Source organism: Sebastes umbrosus, chromosome 17 (assembly GCF_015220745.1).
Source record: "Sebastes umbrosus isolate fSebUmb1 chromosome 17, fSebUmb1.pri, whole genome shotgun sequence".
NCBI classification, from domain to species: Eukaryota; Metazoa; Chordata; class Actinopteri; order Perciformes; family Sebastidae; genus Sebastes; species Sebastes umbrosus.
Window position 1 is genome coordinate 8,434,282 of NC_051285.1, and position 23,598 is coordinate 8,457,879.

At 36.4% G+C, this 23,598-nt stretch overlaps 1 protein-coding gene across 3 annotated transcripts; it reads right to left on the reverse strand.

The window, feature by feature from the left end:
• Positions 1 to 492: 492 nt before the first annotated feature.
• On the reverse strand, positions 493 to 19,789 carry pitx1 (paired-like homeodomain 1). Of its 3 annotated transcripts, none has more exons than XM_037749715.1 (4): positions 19,599 to 19,789; positions 17,996 to 18,050; positions 7,192 to 7,394; positions 493 to 2,130 (listed from the first exon to the last, which is right to left on the reverse strand). In XM_037749715.1, exons 2-4 carry the CDS (start codon positions 18,039 to 18,041, stop codon positions 1,591 to 1,593), a joined length of 789 nt encoding a protein of 262 aa, XP_037605643.1. In that variant the 5' UTR covers positions 18,042 to 18,050; positions 19,599 to 19,789; the 3' UTR covers positions 493 to 1,590. The 3 variants fall into 3 exon arrangements, with proteins under 3 accessions (XP_037605643.1, XP_037605644.1, XP_037605642.1); XM_037749716.1 differs by lacking the exon at positions 19,599 to 19,789 and adding an exon at positions 19,371 to 19,415; XM_037749714.1 differs by lacking the exons at positions 17,996 to 18,050; positions 19,599 to 19,789 and adding an exon at positions 10,388 to 10,799.
• Between the last annotated feature and the right edge of the window lie 3,809 nt (positions 19,790 to 23,598).

The window sequence follows — 23,598 nt, forward strand, 5'->3', positions numbered from 1 at the left end:
ATAGTGTGAATGGTGAGAGCAAATATCAAGTAAAAATAATCATAAATGTATATTTTATTAACTGTGAACTGTGAAATATGGTGATTATTGTACTCCCCAAATAGCAATTGCCCATAATATTAAAGAAGCTTTAGACAAGGATCCTATTAATTCCTAGAAAATTATGGATTTATTTCCCTCCATAGAGAAAATGTGCAATAAAGTGAAAGAAAAAGCAATAATGCAGAAATAAGCTTCAAAATGAGCAAAAGAAAAATAAAATATCGTGGTTAAAGCCCAGATAACTACCGGCTATAGTCCTAATAATCCTTAAAAAAATCTTCATATTTCTCAGATAATCCCTTTTAAAGTGAGTGGATCAATAGGCGGATATTTAGCCAACTTCTTCATTTTTTGCTCCTCAAACTGCGGTTTGTCTCGTTAAACAAAGACTCCTCTACTTGAAATAAACCGCTCTCTTTTCCTGGAGTTTATTCAAACAAACATGTTACCATAAACACATGAGGACTTTGAATCACCTTTTTTTTTTTTTTTTGTATACAGTTTAGGCTAATGAACGTACTTCTGTAAAAGTCTTTACATTATTGTACAAAAACACGTTGCACTCAAGTTTTAAACATGCATTTTCTATTTCAGCAAACAAACAAAAAATGGGAAAGACATTTTCAAAGTAAAGTCAGTGAAACGGGCCGGTGGCACCCTGCATAGACGGTAAATAGAAAGCACACAGAAGCAGTATAAAATATGTACAATATAGGAGTGATTCTATAATTAGGGGTACATGTCATGTCTATGGGCTGTATTTATCAATTTTACTAAATATTCACTTCACGCAATTGTCAATTTTATATCAGGGCACAATTCTCTTTCATTTAATACAAAAAAGTCAACAGGTCCCATCATTTATTTTGCAGAAAATGCATATTCTATACTGGAATTTGCTGTTTTTGTGCTGTCCGATTTGCTAAATGTCAGGTTTTGCTCTTCAGATTAACATTAAAATACATGTTATTGTATATAATTGTCATAATTATTTGATTTCTTCACTTTTTGGTTGACATGAAATGTACCCCTAATTATAGAATGACTCATAGGTGACTTTTTCTTTTCTCGTGTTGATGATGATATGCTCCACGCTTTATTTTTTTTTGCAAATCCTTTTAGGTCAAGACAACCCCCCCCCCCCCCCCCCCCCCCCCCCCCTCCCATCAGCCAGCCAGTCTTCAAAAGCAAGCAAAAATCCCATCGTCTGTTTCATATGTTAAGCCTGTATATATTTACATTTATATGTACAATGCAGCAATGTAACACGTCTTCATTACTTAAAAAAAAAAAATCCAAAAAACCTGGACATTTCAATTGCTGTGCAAGTTCACTGGTAAACACATAAAACCCGCATAATCCACTTTTTCTTTCTTTTTTTTTTGAAAAATGATTGCAACTAATCCAGTTTAGTCGTCTTTGATTTTTTTTTTTTTTTTTTTTTTCCCTCATCATCCGCAGGTATATAGCCTGTAAGCTCTGACACCGTGTCCGTTTATTATCACATATATATATTTATTTATTTATATTAGTAACATTAGTACAACGTCAGCTGTTGTATTGACAGGCGTTGAGGCTGGATCCAGGGCTCTGCAGGCTGCTGTATCCAAAAGTTGGATGCTGTTTGGATTTGAGTCTGAGGGTGGCCAGGCTGGAGTTGCAAGTGTCCCGGTAAACGCTGTATGGAGAACCGGGAGGCCCGTACGGACACGCGGACGGAGACATGGCCGAGTTGATGCCGGACGTGCCGATCCCGTTGATGTTGTTGAGGCCCGGGTTGGGCATGCCCGGCACGGCGGAGTGGCCCATCCCGGAGGCCATGGTCATGGAGGAGATGGAGGTGGGCGATGAGAACATGGACTGCGAGGTGAGGGGGCTCATGGAGTTGAAGAAGGTGAAGTTCTTGGTGGACAGCGGCGCCGGGGTGAGGCCCTTGTTGGTCCAGTTGTTGTAGGTGTAGGCCGGGTACATGTCTTCGTAAGGCTGCATGAGTCCACTGAACTGCGGCAGGTAGCTGTTCTTGCACAGGTCCATCTGATTGTTGCGCTCACGCTTCCTCCACTTGGCCCGGCGGTTCTTGAACCACACCTGGAGGAGACAGGAGAGTTATAGTGCTGTGCCATTAAGGAGCTGAGAGTCACCTGAGGAATGAGAGAGGTACCATGGGGACCCCAAAGTGTCACATATGTGGACATTTCTTTCAAAGGTCTTTTTATTAATTGTCAATAATCAATTGAACAGTCACTATGCAAGGAAAGTTTGTTTTTCTGAACAACACTCACCCCGTGACACAACACATCAATCAATCATACCTGACAACAACAACATATACACAAACAGCCACAGCTGTCCACAAAGGACCTAACTGATTCTCAATCATGGATACATAAAATTCAAATTGTAGAGAATACAACATGGGGAGAGTATCCACAAATAAGTCATGAAATAATAAGAAGAACAAGAGAAAAAAAAAAAAACATAAAAAAAAAAATATATATATATATATATATATATATATATATATATATATACCTACACACATGTACACATACACACATACATACATACATACATATATGTACATATATATATACACATATATATATATATACATACACATACATACATACACATACAAATACACATACATACACACATACACACACACATACACACATACACACATACATATACATAGAAATAAGAGGGAAAAAAATTATAATAATAAAAATAATAATGATGATAATGAATAAATTAATTAAATTAAATTTAAAAAAACGAAAAAGAAGATACGGTTCCTGATTTTGTTTTTGACATTAACTTATTGTCTTACAGGCCAGAATCAAGTTACAAGTATGTGGCAGCATCTCATGTTGCATAAAATCCAACTTTCCAATAATTATCTGTACCTTTTTTTTCTTAGCCAACTGAATAATATCTCGGTGCACTTGAAGGCCCCCTATAGAGTTTAGTTTATTTGACAAGGGACGGTTCAAATGAACAAATACAGATGGTATAAAAAAAAAATGCCAGAATTAGCCAAAAGGCTATTTTTAATCTGTAGTGCATGGCCAGTGTTTTACAAAAGGCTTACTATCAAAAACAGTGCATGCAGTTAAAATGTTGGAAAAGGACGCACAGTTGTTAAAAGCAGTAGTGACGATGCCTTCAGGGTCTGTAGGTGTTTTGGCAACTGAAAACTGGCAAAAACACATTGTGTGCTATTTATAAAAAAAAAGAAAAACAAAAATCTAAATGAAAAACATTTGAAAGTTGCATATAGTGAAATATCAAAGGGTTAAATATTTTAAAGGCACACTCAAAAGATTTATACAGCTAAATGCCACATTTAAAGCTGCAGTCCCACGTTATCAGTTCTTTAATAACAACAACTACATCTGTTTAATGTTCTCAGAGAAATTTGTTTACATCAGTTTGTAAACACAAAAAGATGCCCAGACTGTGTGTTCAGTTATGATCATTTTAGTAACACACACACAAAGGCGTATTTGCCTCTTGGTCCACGTTTTCAGTTATAGGCTTTATATGTGTTTTATATATGACCACAAAAATCAGTTTATCAGAAATATAGAAAATAACACTTTTTTTGCCAAGTGCAATTCATCCTCAGTTTTTCAGTTTGTATTGGAGCTGTGAAAACATAAAACTTGGTCCTAATAGTCTTTTGATACTAAACTTTTTTTTTACTTTTCTGCTCATTTAAATTCAGCCTTGTGGTTAAATTAGAGGAGCAACTGCTGCAGCTTTAGAGTCCAGTATACTGTACAGACTTAAACTTCAAATTGATCCAGTAAAACTCCTCTTTAATTTGCTCAAAATCATCAAAAGTGAATATAACTGCGGAGGGTGGAAAAAAGTGCTTCTTTTTTTTGCACGTTTACATTTGCTTTTTTATTAAAGCCACATTTATTGTCAGTTGTTCAGCTATTTACGCAGGAAGTGTTAAATTAGTGAGTGTACACGGATAGAGACCCAATTAAATGACCAACTTTTGTCCAACAGTTCTAGTATAGAAACATTCTTGTTTTTTTTTTTTCAATTAAATATTCCTTGTGAGAAAATGTATCTCCAAATATTTTTAAATTTCTGCAATTGAATTAATGTCATGACCGATTTAATTTGTTTAGAAACCTGTAAATGAATCATGTATTATTTCATGATATAATTCAAATAAAACAACAGCAACAGCCTACAACATCAGTGTGTTTTGACCAAAGAGCCAAGGATGTGTTGAAGGCAATTATGCAGAGTATTTATTTTAATTTGCATCACTTGATGTCCAGTGATAAGAATATATATATATATATATATATATATATATATATATATATATATATATATATATGTATATGTATATGTGTATGTGTGTAAAGACGATTTGAGAAATAAACCACAACATTCTTGGGTGGGAGTATTCTCAAGCAATAAACCTAAATACATGAAATAACTCCAACACATATGGACTGGATAAATAACTAAATGTTAAGCGAAATATACCCCGAAATAAATAATGCCAAGAAAACTAACAAAGCAAAAGTAATTCTAACAAAAAAATAATACAATGGAATTAACGCATTAATATCAGAGACACACTGTGCGCTAAATGCATACAATTACTTCTTGTTCCAACTAACATATTGATGCAAAATGTACCATTGATTTGCTTAAATATGTGCAAAGATATTGTAGAAAACTGCTGGTGTCAACACAGACTCGCTCTCCCATCATTTCATATGAGGACAACATCCTCATCATGTATAATATTATGTGTGCTATTGAGGTCTTTACACTTTCTCCGAGCGACTTCTTCCTGTTACTGAATGAAAGAGTGAAAATCCAGCCTCTTAAGAGTTCATGTAAATTACTGCAGCGACGTTAAATGTGATATAATTCAGAGACACTGTGAAGAAAAATCATTTGATAAAAAAAACTGGGAGTTTTTTCGGATATGTGGCGTTAACATATATTAAGTTGCAGTCATCCTCTAAAAAAGTAAGTCTTCCATTATTTAAAACACGTGCGTAATTCCCAACACCGCGCGCATTTCTGACACGAGCAGGACTAACATGTCAACACATTTCATGTTGAAAATTTAGCAGAAATGTAATCTGTCTTTAGCTATTTGGATCTGTTGGATACGACATCTCTCTCTCTCTGAGGGTGTTAGTGGAGCCAATGGAGGATATGTCTTTTGATGACATCACCACCAGTCTGGACCCTTATTTGTCCGCGTGCAGGAGACGCAGCTCGTGCAGCCAGATCTACCTCGAGCTGTGTGATTCTATTTATTCAGGGAGGACTTTAATTATACGAGATTTAAATTCTTATAATAGGAACCATTTACAAGTAGAAGATAGCTGACACAACAAGCTGCTTTTACGCAGGTATTCATGCTGGCTGCTCTTTTCTCAGACAAAAAAATGTGGATGCAAGAGACGTGCGTCAAACACAAAACAATTGCAGTCGGTTTTCATTTACAGCAACTGGCGCCTGGCGGCTCGTCCTTTGCAGAATCCACCTTCTCAAATTGCATAAAAAATGCATGCAGCTATTTATTTTTTTCTACTTTATTTTTTTCCCTTTTTTCAAGGCTGTTTTCATATATGCAATCCACTGTTTGTAATTACAACAGTCTATAAACCAGCTTTTAAATAGATGAGTTTACAGACAAACCCATCGAGTACACTATAGAGAAAACCTCAACATTCAAAATCAAGAAAAGAAATAGCAATAATAATAATGACAAAAATAAAGAGTAGAGTTAAAAAACAAAACAAAGAAAAAAAAATAATAATAAATGAAATCAACAGATAAGTGCATACAGCTATTTAAAGTGCGGTGAAAGTGAAACAGTGCAGCATTTTATTTTAGCGGAATAAAAAGAAAACATTGGCAACATTTCTGATTCATATCTGAGCATTTATTAAAAATGTTTTGACATTTTAAAGTGTTTGGACTTGACCTTTTTAAGGTCATCGGTGTTCAATCAAGCTTGACAGATAATATATTATGACATTGAATGCTATTTGTGAGCTCAGCTATTTTGAATGTCTCCATCGTTTCATGAGCTCTAATGAGGCTTTTTGCTCGTTAACATGCCATTAAAACCAAAAGTATTATTATTATTTTTTTTTTTTGCTCGGTAGGAAAGTGGAGCCTCGCAGTGAGACGCAGCTCTCCGTCACATCGCTCATGTCTTTGTGGACAATTTGTCCTCAGCACCTTGTCCACTGCGCGCCTATAAATAGCCTCCGCGCGGCCGTCTGATGGTTCCACTTGTAAACTGTTTCTACTATGAATTAAAAATGAGTCTCAGAGTGCCGACTAACGGGGATTTTGTCAGGTATTTCGATAAGACCTGAGGAAGTCCAGAGGCTCGTTTCTGATTCATTTGCAGTCACACAGTCATTCCCTCCGAGCGTTTGATGCTGTAAATGTGTTGGTTTTATTTTGGGATATCTGACCTACATACTGATATATATATATCTATAGATATATATATCTATAGATCTATCTATATAGATCTATAGATCTATAGATAGATCTATAGATATATAGAGAGATAGAGCCTAATCACACACACGTACGTAGGCGTTAATGTTACCTGCATGCAACGCAGATATTAATTTTCTTATTACATATTTTGCGTTGTTAATTTTCTTAGCATTATTTATTTCGGGGTATATTTCGCTTAACATTTAGTTATTTATCCAGTCCATATGTGTTGGAGTTATTTCATGTATTTAGGTAATTGCTTGAGAATACTCCCAGAATGTTGTGGTTTATTTCTCAAATCGTCTTAGGATACTGATGTCATTTGCACTATTTGTTTATATCATGTTTATTTTTTTGTTTATAGCTTATATTGTATATTGGTAAAATTTCAATTTTTTTATTCTTATTTTATTCTAACGTATTTATCTATTCTTTTGTTATTTTACTGCTTATTTGCACCAACAAAACCAAAGCAAATTCCTAGTGCATACCTCTTACACCTGGCAATAAACACCATTCTGATTCTGATTCTAATTCTGATTCTAATTCTAATTCTGATTCTGATTCTGAATGAGGTTTATTTCTCTAATCGTCATTACGCACGTATTACGCACGGCCTGTTTGGCCTCTTACCCGGACTCTGGCCTCGGTCAGGTTGGTCCACACAGCGATCTCCTCCCTGGTGCTCATGTCCGGGTATCGGTTCCTCTGGAAAGTTGCTTCCAGCTCCTGCAGCTGCTGGCTGGTGAAGTGAGTCCGCTGCCGTCGCTGCTTCTTCTTCTTCGGATCGTCTGCGTTCCCATCATCGCTCCTCTGTTCGGCGCTTCTCTCCTTTTCTGTGGATCATAAAATCGGGGGTGAAATTATTCTATGGTGCAGCTATGGTACTTTGTGTAACATGCACATAAAAAAAATAGTATTTTCACTTTAAAAGACAAATGTTTCAGAAATTAAATGCACCAACGTGCAAAAACAAATCTAAAGCTTTATAGGTCAACTCTCCCAGCATGAAATAAGCAAAGCTATAAATAAATTATTTACAAAGTTGTTCATGAAAAATAAGCATCAGAAGAGAAGTGACACATTAAAGCCAAAGGACAGCACTCCTACTATATATTTTGACCTAAATAATCACAGATTTCTCCATCATATACTTCTGTGTACGTTTTTTTTTTCTTAAATGATTTGACCACCATGATAACTTTCAAGCATTCGAGCATTGCTAAAGTCTTTATAAGAAGTTTTTACAGATCATATTGTGTCTGTCCACGTATCATATGGCTGGTTTGGTTTTGGGGTGAAATTATTCTATGCTGCAGCTATGGTACTTTTTTTTTCACTAATATGTTTATTGGGTTTTCTTATTTTCACAAACACAATAAACCAACACTGGTACAGCTCAGATAAAAAAAAATTAATATTGATATCATGTTAATAATACACATATGATAATATTGTGTTAATAATATAGCATCTCCTAAATAAGTTTATATATAAAGTTATGGTAACAACTCTGTCTTCACCTCCCTACACTCGTATTTTGCATGTAATTAATTTGCCAAAACAGAGAAAAAAATGCACAATTTATGCAAAAACAAAGTTAAAGATTAATGTGAATTATAGCATTATTTAATTTAAAAAAAAAAAATGTTCTATAGATATTGCGATAATATCGTTATCGTGAATTCTTTGGCCACGATAATCGTTTAGTGAAATTCTGATATCAACACAGCCCTAATTGGAGATCATAGGAAATAGTCCATAGTGTAGGGAAGTCACAGGATATATGAATTCATGTTCAAGAGACTCCTTGTGAGATAATGTAAGAGAGTTCAGGTCCAATATAATTCAGATAGGGCTGCCAAATATTGTGGAACTGATCTACTTTGGGCATGTCGAATATTTGTGAGATATTCCAAAGGGACCATCTCAAATATGACTTTTCGCCAGCCTTGGACAGAGGGTTTCTTATCACTGATCCACTGTAGTAAGATATTTTTTCTAGCAGCAAATGTAAGAATGTTATATAACCTTTTGTTGGCTGTAGTAGTTTATATTTGTACTTGGGATTCCTAAAATCAAAGATGCATTTCTAAATCAAATATCTTTTCCATTTCACATAATATTTCAGACCAGTATTTCTGTAATTTATGACACGACCAAAGGCAATATGGTACTTTGTTTAACACGTACATACAAATTTAGTATTTTCACTTTAAAAGTCAAACGTTTCAGACTGAAAGTAAATGCAACCAACGTGCAAAAACAAACTTAAAGCTTTATAGGTCAACTCTGCATGCCAGCATGAAATAAGCAAAGCTATAAATAAACTATTTACAAAGTTGTTCATGAAAAATAAGCCCTCAGAAGAGAAGTGACACATTAAAAGCCAAATATTTACAAACATGTCTGTGAGTTTTGCATCGATTCTTTCAAACACACTTAGAGATCAGTATGGCTTTTCTTTACTACGAGGTCTCTTATCTCCCAACTGCTATCTCTGTATTCGTGTCCTAACAAGGTTGGCTCATTAAACTGAAGGGTCAACACGTGCAAAGGTTAATCACAAAAAAAGGGAATAGTGTTTTGACTGTTTGCCAAAAATAAAAAGCAACTTAAAGCCACAACATCATTTTTAATTTAAGCCCCATAAATAATTCAAACAAAGGAAATAAACATGCACCCATGTTTGCCATTTCTTCCTCACATGGAGTGAGACAGAAGACTAGTTTTTCCTCTAAAAGTGTGGCCAAGTTGAAGAACAAAAAGCTTCTCCAAGAATTGTTAACAGACCTTCTGGCTTTCTAGTTTAGATTGGTGGATGGGCTCAATATTTATAGTTTTGTTTTAATGCATTTACTGACAGCAGGCCAGGCTGTTCTGCACATTTTTCCCTGACAGACCTCAGAATCCTGCCAAGTGTTTGGTTCAGCCAACGCAATAAACAAAAAGCTGAACTATTCTCCCTTGTTTCTGTTGCATTTTTATGCGCATTACACTGTGGAGCAGAAATAAACCAAACTAAGATTTACTGCAAATGGACTTTGTTGCATTTTATCCACGTGCATGTTGCAGGAAATAAATCGTCTTTGCAGTGAGAATAAGGAAACACTGAGTTCACTAAAATAGTGTCTCCTTTACTGCCGAGATGGAGACGTAAAATAAACTGTTATTGCACTCAGAAGAAGGAATCGAGTTGCTAAAAGCACTCTGTTAAGAATTTCCCAGTAAAATAACAGTAAAGAACTGGCAGCAGGGTTGCCTTTATGTTACTGTAAAATTAACATTATTATACTGTCGCTGAAATTTACAGCTTTGTACTGTTAATGAGAAATACAGTTTGAACTGTTTTTTTTATTAAATTTCACAGTATTTTAGAGTTAATTTACTGTTTAAAGATACATTATATAGCTGTTTTTCACCTTTCTTTTATCTTACTGATGCACTATTTAGGTTGTATTTTTTACATACATTTTAATAAACATTATTTTTTTTTGCCTAGATGAATAGACTTGTTGACACTTTTCCCCAAATGTCTGTCTATAGCTGAGTACAGAATGCAAACCATAACAACATGTGAGTGAAGAACAATAAAGCTAATTCACTGATTTTCCAATCATGTACAACGTACAAGCCTCACATGTGCAGATCAGGTCCCAGAATTAAAAAAAATACTGCATGAAACTGTTACTGATGATACTTTAGACAGTTGATCAGCAGTAAAGTGCTGTTTTTTTAGGCTATGAGCGTAATTGAACAAGTTTTCTTTTGTATTAACAGTAAAGCACTGTTTTTAGCAATAACAAGTTAATACTCTGGCTGTGTGTACCTGCCAACTCTGTGTCTGAAGACTCGCTGCTTGAGTTCTCTAAAGTTTCTCTGCTGCTGTTTGAAGTTCTCGGTAAATGAAACGCGGTGGCCACGTCGCGAGCAGCCGGCGGTGCAGCTCTCACTGCCTCTGCGACTCTGTCCAAATTCATCCCACCTTGAAGAGAGAAGGATGCGTGCAAAAAAAGGGTAAAAAGGGGGATGAATCCTTGGAGATGCACAGCGCTTTTTTCCTCAAAAGCTTAAAAAAAAGTCCACCCTCTGCAACGATCACACGAAAGTCTTGTTCTTCCACGAAAAATAAAAATTAACCCCCCACACATGCAGCTCCTTTTTCCTTATTCCTCTCCTTCCTTCTCTGCGCTGCAGGAAAAAGCTTGTGCACCGCTGTGACTGAGAGGAAGCCTCGGCTCTCCAACACCCACACATGAGACACACCCATCGGCTGCGTTTAACCTCCCCAAAATGAACGAGTCCCACCCACTGAGCATGCACCACTGCAAGAAAAAACATCCGCCCAAACAACTCTGACGTCAAGCTAAAACAAGTGGTGCTATTAATTTATCAGACATTTAGTTTTTATCGCATGCAAAAGTCTTCAATCAAGTTTAGGTGCGGTGAAAAAGTAAAAAGCGTCCTCTCTGAGCACAATATTCCATGTGAATTTCTACTCTACAGTTTTCTCACTTGCTAAAAGACTCAGTATTAGACTGAATGGCTGGTTTACGCACACATTTTTTGCAGTGAAAACGTAAAAAGCTTCCTATCTGAGCATAATATTCCATGTGAATTTCGACTCTACAGTTTTCCCACTTGCTAAAAGTCTCAATATTGGACGCATACTGAGTTTACGCACACATTGGCTGGTTTACGCACACATTTTTTGCAGTGAAAACGTAAAAAGCATCCTATCTGAGCATAATATTCCATGTGAATTTCTACTCTAGTTTTCCCACTTGTTTTAAAGGTCCCATATCATGCTCATTTTCAGGTTCATACTTGTATTTTGTGTTTCTACTAGAACATGTTTACATGCGGTAATGTTAAAAAAAAACTTCATTTCCCTCATCCTGTCTGTCTGAATATACCTGTATTCACCCTCCTGTCTGAAACGCTCCGTTTTAGCGCATTTCAACAGAATTGCAACAGAATTGCGTTGCTAGGCAACAGTTTGGGTCCATATTTACTTCCTGTCAGCTGATGTCAATTACATACTCTGAAACAGGAAATAAACTGGGACACATTTAGAATTTTTATGTTTAAAACCGCGTAATGGTCTAAATATTGTACATTTGTGACATCACAAATGGACAGAAATCCAAAACAGCTTGTTTCAAACGCATCATTTCTGAATACGAGCTGTATGTGTATTTCTCCGTATATTGAGTGTTTTGATAGTTTAACAGAATTTATAAAACATTTAAACCTGCTTCATAATATAAAAGACATGAAAATCTCACTTTTTATAATATCCTAATGAGACCCAGCCCATTGACATGTGTCCTATGTAGTCGAAATTTTGTCCACTTGCATCTCCTTTTTACTCTTTTGACCTACTCATCGACCCCTGGGTTATTGTAAAGAGGACATCATGGGCTTTCCAGTGATATGTCATGTGTTTTTTTTTTTTTAAATCAAGTTGAATGTATTCTTGGTTTAATATCACTCTATAGCCATTATTTTTTTTTGTATCTTCTAAATTCGGCTGTCTTTTCACACTGAAATGGACTACAGTGGACATATTGCAAAATTAAAAATACAAATTAAAAAGTCTAAATTGTAAGATTTTCTTTTAACCCTAAATAGGAAGGAAATCACACAAAAAAAGAAAATGGAAGACACTTTTTTTACTCTGTTTCCAGAAGGATATGGGACCTTTAAAAGACTGAATGGCTGGTTTTTACGCACATATTTTTTGCAGCGTTCGTTTTTTTTTTTCTCCAGCTCTCGGGAGCGCGCAATGCACCGCTTTGCTCTTTAGGAGTAAAATGGGCCTTTTATTCGTGCAGGCATGTTTGAATCTCTTCCAGCGCAACGCAGCTGGGTGCGCTTATACACACACGCACCCACACAATGTACCGTATATCTCGGATATGTACTGAGCTGAATAAACATTTGCCCTCCAACACTGGCCATGCCCAGTTACTGTTTCCTCAGTATGATTGAAAAGTGCATGAAGATTATTGTGTATAGTATGAATAATGGCACGCACTGTAAACTGACTAAGTGTCGCTCTCCATCCAGCTCATTGTTGCACTTTGACAAATAAACAATCAGGACTAATAAAAAGACCAGCATAGCTCATAATTTAACACACGTTTTGTTTTCCTTTTATAGCAGAATAACAGATTTTCTACCAGATAACTAAATCTGATGACAGCAGCAGATCTTTCCCCCAAACATGGTGATGTAATTAAACATTAATAAAAACCTTTTTCTAATCTTCAACATGCACAACCTCTCGGCACAAATCCCCATTAAGATTGATGGTTCGCTAATATGATCTGATTACAGATGACCTGAATGTGGCTGCTGATGGTGACACATTTCAGTGCGTTTTGTTGGTCGGTGATGCACGAATGGCGATCCAGTGGTGGTCAGTTTGCAGGCTGCATTATACGCTTTCTATACAAGCCCTGTGGTATAATTTAGATAAAGTATGTGAAAATAGCTAATAAGTAAATTTGAAAATCAAAATTTCAAATCAGATTTTATATAATCTCAGTGTTTTCTGTCATCCCTCACACGCATTCACACATTGACTCACAGTTCAGTTAAAGGTCCCATATTATGAAAAAGTGAGATTTTCATGTTTTTTTTATTATAAAGCAGGCTTCAGCTCTATATAAATACTGTAAAAGTATCGAAACACTCAATCCACAGGGAAATACACACAGCCCGTATTCAGAAATTGTGCATTTGAAACAAGCTATCAGGATTTTCTGCTCATTTGTGATGTCACAAATATACAATATTTAGACCATTGGCACAATTTTAAACGTAAACATTCTAAATGTGTCCCAGTTGTATTTACTGGTTGCAGTGTATGTGAATTTCATCAGCTGACAGGAAGTAAACATGGACCCAAGCTGTTGCCTAGCAACGCAATTCTGTTACAATTCCGTCAAAATGCGCTAAAACGGAGCGTTTCAGACAGAGGGTAAATACAGGCATATTCAGGCTGACAGTATGAGGAAAATAAAGTTTTTTTTTTAACATTACAGCATGTAAACATGTTCTAGTAGAAACACAAAATACAAGTATATACCTGAAAATGAGCACGATATGGGACCTTTAATGTGAACTGTAACCCTCTGAACACCCATATGTCTGTCTGTCTGTGTGGAGAGCTGCAGAGCTTCGTCCAGATGTTGACTTGCTGATCTCGGTGTGTGCTGCACTTGGAGTGAAACATGATGATGGTGATGCAGCAGCTGCATGTGCAAACTTCTTTCTTTGTTAGAAAACGCGCTGCTCGCAAAAGATTTCAATTAGTTTGAAGTGAGGTTGGCCTCATTGTGGTGATTTAAGGTTTTAAGTAGACCTGGTGCATCCTGGGAGCCAATAAGAGCAGGCGTTTAGTTTGGGTTTTGGTTTTACGCATTAGAACATATCTACTTATTGTGTGTGCTAAGATCTATGCTTTATTGTGATTGCACATGTGCAGACCAACAGCAACATTTCAGGTTTGAATGGTTTACTGTAGTAGAGCTACAGAGACTTAAAATCATATTTCTTACAGTCAGAAGAAGGCAAACATTTGCCATTGGAGTCAGAGGCTTTTTCTTGAATTAATACACTTTTTTTTTTGCTTGTGTCTAAACACAACTGCAGAATTAATCTCGTGAGGAAAATGCTCGGCTCTGAGTGACTAAATGTCAACCAGGAAAGGACATATTTTGTTGTGTGTCTGCGTAATTAAACAAAACAAAAAAACAAGTGCAAAACACTAATTACGTCTATTATTGCACATCTGTATTACTACGGACTGGTAGCTTTATGTCTCTCCTGCAACATGAGACCTACTAACCGGCTGTGGCTCGGTTTGTGCCCTGCATGAAATGATAATTGTGCTCCAGCTCTCACCAATCACTCTGCTTTTCCCATCTACATTTGTTCAGTGGAGCTCACATAAGGGCCTGGATTAGATTTCTACACATAACAGGCCTGCCACATTCATTCATTCTAATTAAGAAATCCAAATATCTAGAAATTAACTAAACAATTTGTTGTTTTTATAGCAGAATTGTGTCATTATTAGAGTATCCAGCTCCAGTGTGCAGTAATAGGCCTGTTGTGTGCAGTAATATCCCAAGGTGTAGAACAAAGCGCTACAGGAACAGCTTTGTTCCAGCTGCAATTGTTCATTTAAATAGCAGCTTTTGCACATATTTATGGAAAGTTTATCCCTTTTCACATTTATTGTCCTGATATTTCAGTGTTTTTTTTTTTTTTATATTGTTCTTGTGGCCTTCTTCTTTTTGCTGGGTCCTGATTCCAGTAAGCCTTTTTTAGTACTCTTTGTCATGTTTTTGGTATGTCTGTCTCTTGTCTGTGCTCTACCTTATTGTCAATTCGGATGTCATCCTCTATTTTTGCTGCAAAACAAATCTACCTATACGGGTACAAATAAAGTCACCTGAACCTGAACCTAATAGGCCTGTAAGAAGCTCGACCCTTACATACTGAAGTGTCCTTTTTGCAGAAAACCACCATCATTTACCTGCGTACTCACTTACTTTCTGAGCTGCAGACACGTGCGTAAAATAGGTTTGAAGAGAAATTTCAACGGTATAGACCCAAACGCGAGAATGCAAGTGGGATCTGTATGCTGATGCATTTTTGTAAAAAGCGACCTGGAGCACCTGGTCACCCCTCTGTGTCAGCAGCTGGTATTTACTATGCAGGTTGTGAAGACTGAATGGACTTGAAATCTAAATCGGTGCGTGTTATTTGGGAGGTCAGTGGGTACGTCACTAAGACCAAGAAAGTGGATCACATCAGTCCAGTTCTGAGGTCTCTACATTGGCTCCCTGTCTCTCTCCGAGAATTGATTTCAAAATACTGCTGCTGGTTTACAAAGCACTGAATGGTTTAGTGGCCAAAACTGCTATGTTCTGAACCATCCAGACCTCTCAGGTTCATCTGGATCAGGTCTGCTTAGTGTCGCCAGAGTCAGAACTAAACATGCAGAATCAGTTTTTATGCACCAGATATTTGGAACAAGCTCCCAGAAACCTGCAGGACCAACTCCAACTCTGAGTTCTTTTAAATCAAAGCTTAAAACTTTCCTGTTTGCTGCTGCTGTCTTTTATTAAACCAGATAATGATCTTATATACCGCAATAGAGCTTTTACTCTTGTGTGTTATATTTCTATTTTAGCTTCTATCCTATAGATTTTATTTTTAGCTTTTTTTATTTTCTAATCTTTCATGTTTTTATAACTGTTTTAATTCTGTCTTAATGTTCTTTTTGCACTTTGTCGCAATGTTCTTGAATGTTTATGTAAAGCACTTTGAATTTCCCTGTTGCTGAAATGTGCTCTACAAATAGAGCTGCCTTGCCTTGCTGTCTACGCTGCGTATCCGTGGAGTGTATATGCGGCACTGCGTGGGTCAATACACGGTGATTATAAGAGCAGTTGTGCAGCTGTATCCTTAAAAAAAAAGAAAGAACTGAAGGCTCTCTATAATAAGGAATATAATAAACAGTGAAATAAAAAAAATCCCAGGCCTGTTATAGGGAAATCACAATTTAGATACTGTTCAAAAAAGTCATTTTTCTAAGAATATTAGAGCAGCACTAGTAGAATAAAAGTCACAATAAACCCGCTGACCCTTAAAGTCCCCGTAGGAATATTAAAGGATTTACAGCACATGTAGATTTTTCCATGGAGGAGCTCCTGTGATTCTACCTTTCCTCTGTCCTCCAGTAGATATTACAGGCTGATAGATGGGGCTAATCTAAATACCCAGCAGCCTCCTCCTCCTCCTCCTCCTCCAGCCTGCATCTCCTCTGCTCTGGAGGGCACTTGCGTGTGATGGATGAGTTAAAAAGCCTTTCCATCCGGCAGGACAGGTTAAAGGCCTGGTGGAAATGCAAACAACTCATATTTTTCCTCCCCAAGAAGTGAAAATAAACTCTTAATCACACACCAAACACGCGTAATAATACCGTATTTATTCCTCTCTTAACTTATAAGGCGACCAAACAAAGTGAAGCTGGAACCACTGGGGCCAAAAAAACACAAAGCTTTAGAAAATTAAAGCTGGAGAGCAGATTGAAAGGCAGGAACAGCAGTGGATATGTAACTGGACACGGTGCGTAACTGGAGAAGGACAGGGCTGATTATTTCCTTGGTGATGGTTTTCTCTGCTTGGTCCAAGACCTGTTTGACCTGCAGCCTGACAACCAACAAACAACCCTAAATAAAACAATAACTTCTAATGGCCATCACAGGGAATGCTCATCAGAAGAAGCTGTAAAAATATTGGATTTTATATGAACTTAAAGTTGGGCACCATCATGTTTAGTGTGGTTTGGTTTTATAGAAAACAAAAAAGGTTGATAACTTGAGTTGAGGTGGAATTAGTTCTCAAAAATACAAACCAATAAAAACGAATCAGAATCCAGAATCAGAATCCAGTATCAGAATGGTGTTTATTGCCAGGTGTAAGAGTTATACACTATTTGCTTTGGTTTTGTTGGTGCAAGTAAGCAGTATAATGACAAAAGAATAGATAAAAACGTTAGAATAAAATAAAAACGTACACGTGTTTATTAGTAACATAGATTCCACTGTAACTTTAATGAAGGTCCATTTAGTCTGATTTTTCCAAATAGAAACATACTCAGCAGTCCAAACCTCTTTCTGTCTTCATAATAATTATGTTTCCCATTAGAGTCGTGCTATTTAGGAACCTGACCTTTAGCTGCTTCATTATTAAAAATGATTATTTCTTGACAGAAAATGTAAAATTTAAAAGGATTTCCGTCTGACGTGCATGTTTGACATTTAAATGTCTTTAAAAAAAACTTATTTTTTCTGTGATTGAATCCAGAAGACCTCCTTTTTTTTAGTTAAAAACTTAATTTGTTATGAGATAAAATGTTACATGTAAACTTCAGCTTCCCTCCTGAATATAGCTTTTTTTGTTGCTTGCTGTCTATTTGGCTTCGTGTTTTTTTTTGTTTTTTTCCAAAACGACTCACCAGGAAATCATTATCATCAGAAAAACCAGACACACAAAAAATAAAAGTGTGTAAATAAAACCTCAACTATAGGCTAAACATTGTTGAAAATCTCGTTTCATTTGTTTCCCACACGCTTCCATTTGCATCTCATTATCTGATATATCCGCATATCACCATGTCGTAAATGCACCGCGCATTAATTCCCCGCATATCAAACATATTGCGTCTGAAAGCAGATGCCTGTAGATTCACCAACAACAAGTTCTGACCTTGCGCCAATAAAACCGAGAGTTGCAGTAGATCTGTATACTCACACTACTACAGCATCCGTTTTTGCTTTACATCATAGTTTCTAGTTTTGTAACTCTGATAACAATATAATAATCAAACAGTTGTGAAGAGAACACGTCATACCTGCGTCTCCACAAGAAATCACATTCTTCGACAGATTCAGTTCCATTCCAGAATCCTGGAAAACAGAAGAAGAAAGATCCTGCATATCAGACTTAATAATATATAAAATAATAAGTCAAATGTATTTATTTTCCTCTCTTTAACCAAATAATATTACATATAAATTAGGAATAAATTATAATCAGATTTCTGATGATATATTAATACATTTAAATTAGTTAAAAATAATTTCTTTTTTTTTAAATTCATTTTTATTTGGAGACGAGTGTTTCAATTTTTTTTTAATACACCATTTCTTAGGAAACTTCATAATCATGTTGAATTCTTTTTGCCTCACACTTATTTTATTTTTTTTTAGAAAATTAGAAACTATAATTATTAGGCTTATATATGGGCAATTCCAAGCTAATGCAGCCAAAAAAATATTAAAAAATAACTTTAATAAGCAGCAACCAAATATTTCACCAACACCTTCACACACTTGTTGTCTTTTTAATTTATTTTATAAGCGTTTCCACACAGATCTTAATGTTTTAGGCCCTCAGTAACGACCCTAACCCAACATCCCAAAGTTTACCTTTGCCATTATAGTACACACACACACACACACACACACACACACACAGTATAAAGTATAAATATTGAATTTATTTACATGAAAGCATTTTAAATAATAGACAAAACAATTCTAAATAATAAAAAGTAAGAGGTGATGAAGACCTCCACAGCTCCTCTTCCTCATCAACACAAAAAGGGCTCATCACCTGTGTCCGTTCTTAAACTATTCAGAATAGAATATGAAGAAAAGAAAAATACTTGTGAACTACACAAAGGAAATCTTCACACTTACAGGTGACAAACATGTATTTCTTAAGAACAGTCACCAGCATTTGCCTACTTTTTTCTAACTAAGAAAAAGAAGCACATATAGTTTATTATATTATAAGATTATATATTATATGGAAATAATAAAATAGTCTACATGCTATATGTGGCTGACAGTGATGCTCAGCCACTCTGAATTGCACTCACACTCTGTTAGCTGCTGACAACATTTAATTTTCTCCATCATACTAAACACAGACTTGTGTGTGCCATACGGACACTGAACAAACAATAAATCTGTGCAATATTAATACACTGAATGTAAAATACATTTATCTGTGCAATATATCCTTGATGCAAGTGCAACTTTGTTTATATTTTATTTATTACATCTACTCTACCTATTTTACAAGTGCAATAACCTCTGTTTACATTACATCTATTTTTTCTTATATTGTATACTTCTAGTGTAACACTTCTGTTTATATTTATTTATTACATCTACTTTACTTGTTTTATTTGTCTTATTATAACTGTGTGTGTTTTATACCTGTTATATGTTTTATCTGCCTCGTTTAGTCTTGTCAAGTATTTGATTTAAAGCACTGACCAGAAGTGGCACCTGTGAAACTCGTTGTATTTAATACAATGACAATAAAGCGTTCTATTCTATTCTATTCCATTTGCAACATCTGAAGAGCGAGACCAACATTCTGACCGATTATTCCCTGAGCTAAAATCCAGCTACCTGACAGACAAGGTGTGTGTTTTTACTCACCAGTTGGTGCCCAGCAGAGGCAGACGACAAGGGGAGAAAAAAAAATGAATAAAGCCTTTAGAGTTTCTCCATGCAGGTTGTTCAGTTAAATCCACTTTATGCGTCGGCTGCGCGTAAAACGCTGCGTCCGCGATAATCAGCGCTTTTGGTTGCGTCTCCGAGACGCTGCTTTGGTTTTCTTCTCCAGCGCTCTGCAGCACGCCTCGCGGTGACGTCACCACCTCCCACCTCCCACCGTTGTCACCCTCTTCATCTTCCTGCATCCTCGATCTCCTCTTCATCACACTGCTTTTTTTTTTTTTTTCTTTATCTTCATCTTTTTTTGAATCCTCAACAAATTTAACAACTTTATCATCCTCAACTGACGTCACCCTCATCCTCATCCTCTCCATCCCTAAATGTGTCCTCATTCTCAGTTTCTGATCTTCATCTTTGTTTAATCCTCAACAAATTTAACAACTTTATCATCCTCAACTGACGTCACCCTCATCCTCATCATCTCCATCATCCCCTAAATGTGTCCTCATTCTCAGTTTCTGATCTTCTTCTTAAATTAATTTTCATCCTCAGCCTCATTTTGCTTAACCCGAATATGTGAGTAACAAGCAGAGAGTAAAATTAAAGTATAGTATTTTATACTTTAATATAATGATGATGGCGATAGTAGTTGTAGTAATGGTAATGGTAATGATAATAATAATAATAATAATAATAATAATAATAATAATAATAATAACAACAACAACAATAAAAGTCATAATAACAATAATTGGTATTATAACACAATAATATAAAGAAAGAAAGAAAGACAAACAAACAAACACAAATAAATAAATAAACACATAAGTAAATAAATAATAATAATGCCGATTTTATTTCAGTTTATATTTTTAAAATCAATTCTCTACTCATATTTCTCTCTCTGTATTGTTTGTATGTGTGTGAGCTGTTTCGGTGTGAAAAGTTGAGGCTTAAGAGTTTTTATGAGCTTTTCATTTGTGCGCAATCCACTTTTTTTAAACAGCTTTTCTGTGAACTCACACAGGTTGTGTTGGACTTTGGCGTCTTGAAAAAGAATAATCTGTTCTCAGTTATTATTATCTGCCGTCTCACTCGTGTAGGAATGAAACACACACCTCTGATATTTTTTTTTGTGTTCTAGATGTAAGATATATTTATTCATTTAACCAGAGTCTGTTGCTTTTTTATGTTACTTTAATTGTCAAACATCACAAGATGTCAAAATAGCCTCATTAATACAGCCGGCAGTCTTTACAGATTGTTTGGGTGCGGACACTAATAATGTCTTCACGACAATTAATTGATTCGGTAAACTGTCTGAACATAACAGCCTAAAGCCACTGGCCTCGTTAACGGAGGATTATTCAAACAATTGCTCATATCCTAATATTTACATGCAGGTTTAAGCAACGATTTGTTCTGCTATTGGTTTGACATGAATCAAAACATTTTAATTGTGCCAATATTTTTTTTGTTTTGTTCTGTGGCTTTAAAAGCTGGGAATATTCTGCTGAATTACAGTTTTTGCATTTAATAAAAAAAACCCCAATATAATCATATAATATTTCCTGAGAAAACAAAAGAAGATGCTCCGATGGAAACATTCAGGCCTTTGTGAGTCTTTGAGCTGCAGAGACGCACAAAACACAAAACACGACGAAAGCGACGGAGATAAAGGACTTTTATAAATCCAATAAGCTAAAGCAAATAAACGGATGAATCGGGTCATAGCGCGGTTGCATTAATAGATAACATGTCTAAAATTAGGGCCTAACGTATAGTAGGCCACAAGTAGCCGAGAATAAAGTAGGTTTAGACTGTAAGACGTGGGCGGACTGGATCACTGATTACAACATTAAATAAATAAATAAATAAATAGAAGAATAAATAAATAAATGAATAAATAAATAAGGAAAATAAATGAATAAATAAATAAAACAATGAAAGTGAAAATAAAACAATATAATATAAAAAAGCAATAATTTTACATGTCCAGTCGCCATATCTGAAAAGCCATTATAAGTGTTATAAGATAACATATAGTAGGCAACAAGTAGCCGAGATTAAAGTAGGTTTAGACTGTAAGATGTGGGCGGACTGGATCACTGATTACAACTTTAAATAAATAGAAGAATAAATAAATAAATTAATAGAATAATAAATAAATAAATACATAATTTAATAAAGCAATGAAAGTGAAAATAAAACAATATATTATAATTGTTTTAATAATTATACATGTCCAGTCGCCATATCTGAAAAGCCATTATAAGTGTTTTTTTTTTTTTCATGTACAAAAACTTGCTCTGGATTTGAAACGTCCACGGCCAACATGTGCATCCCACGCACAGCCATAGTCCCACCACTTGAACCACCACAGCGTCTGTGTGGCAGAGAGAATATTTCCAGCTCCACATACTTGGGTTTACAAGCTCCTTCTTTTGGCCTGAGACATGGGAGAAAGTGTGAAATTTGTCCCACCCTTACACTTTCCTTTTTAACTCGGCCAAGAGCTGTGCACGATGCAAAGCTCTGGCTCTGAGAGAGGGATCCTGGAGGGATTAAAGGGGAGCTGAGGGCCTCCCTCCAGGACATGGACAGACCTCCTTCCCATGGGGCCTCTTGGAGACACCTATCCTCACAAGTCAGCTGTTTTAAAAAAAAAAAAAACTCCTGTATCAAAATGGACTTGAAGCTTCAGGTGATGCAGTGATGTAACACTCAGGCTTGAATCTGTGCACAAAAAAATCAGTTTTTCCCACCAGGCAATTAGTTAGAAGCAGCTTTTGCTTGATTTTTTTCTGCCAAATAAAGTAAAAAATAGACAATTATTCGCCTGTTCTACCACAAGATAGCTAAAAAGCACTTAAAAGTTAACGTTAACAGTCAAATTTGATCAAGTTATGTAAGATTAGTCCACTGCTGCAACTCAAAGTCTGCACCTCAAACATGCAAGTCATCCTACTTGATTGGCCACAATACTGACCCCAGCTCCCAGCATGCAACTGTATCCACAAAATAGTAATAATATGCAAAATCCGCCTGTGTAATTGTCTACCTGGGAGGCCTGCATTGCTAAATAATGAGTCCTATCACACACTCTCTCTATAATTAGGCAGTAGGCAGGCAGGCAGGTAGGAGAATGCTGTGATTACTCAACGAGTGACTCGAGGAGTTAAGTAGTGCCCTGAAGGTGAGGCCGTGGCCTCATCTCTCCTGTGTAAATAGGTGGAGGGATTATTTGGCCCCGTTTGGAGTGTGTGTGAAGGGGGAGGAGGTGTGTGTCTGTGGCCAGGGCCTGTCTGATGGTCACCCCCGCAGCGTAAATAGTTATTCCTAAATAACAGAAGGGCTGATGCGCGGTGGAATAGGTGGAAAACAAGCTCACACCCCATCAGGAGACGAGTTCAGAGGAGGTTGTAAGTGTGTGTTGAGGATACATTATCACACACACACCTGCAGAGTCATGTGCGTTGGTTCATATAGCAGAATCAGCAGTTTTAATCTAAAAAAGTGATGTTCTTCTTCTTCTTCTTCGTCCCTTCAACTAGCGACTCCCAGCGAGCTCCCCATCCAGGACAATCATAATAAAGCAGAGCTGGTGGCATTAGTATGTAAGGCCTGTTTCCGCTGAGCGAGGAGCAGAGAAGTGCTTTTGAACCGTATGCCGTCCAGACTCTGTCGAATCAATCAGGAGGGTTTTGTGAGCTTGACGCCGGGCAGCTCGACAGGATGGAAAGCCTTTTTGTGACGTCGCGGCCCTTTCTCTAACTCGGAGCAGAGCCGGAGAGTCCGCCTGCATGTCAACAAGCCAAACACTCACCCAGCCAGCCTGCCCAGACAGATACACAACTGTCTGTTGGACAGACTGTCTTGATATTTACTGCATAAAGTTTCCACTATGGATATCTGTCCACTTTAAAACATGTGAGCGGACAAAGATGAAGTCACCCTCTCATCACTGGGGCTATTATGAGGA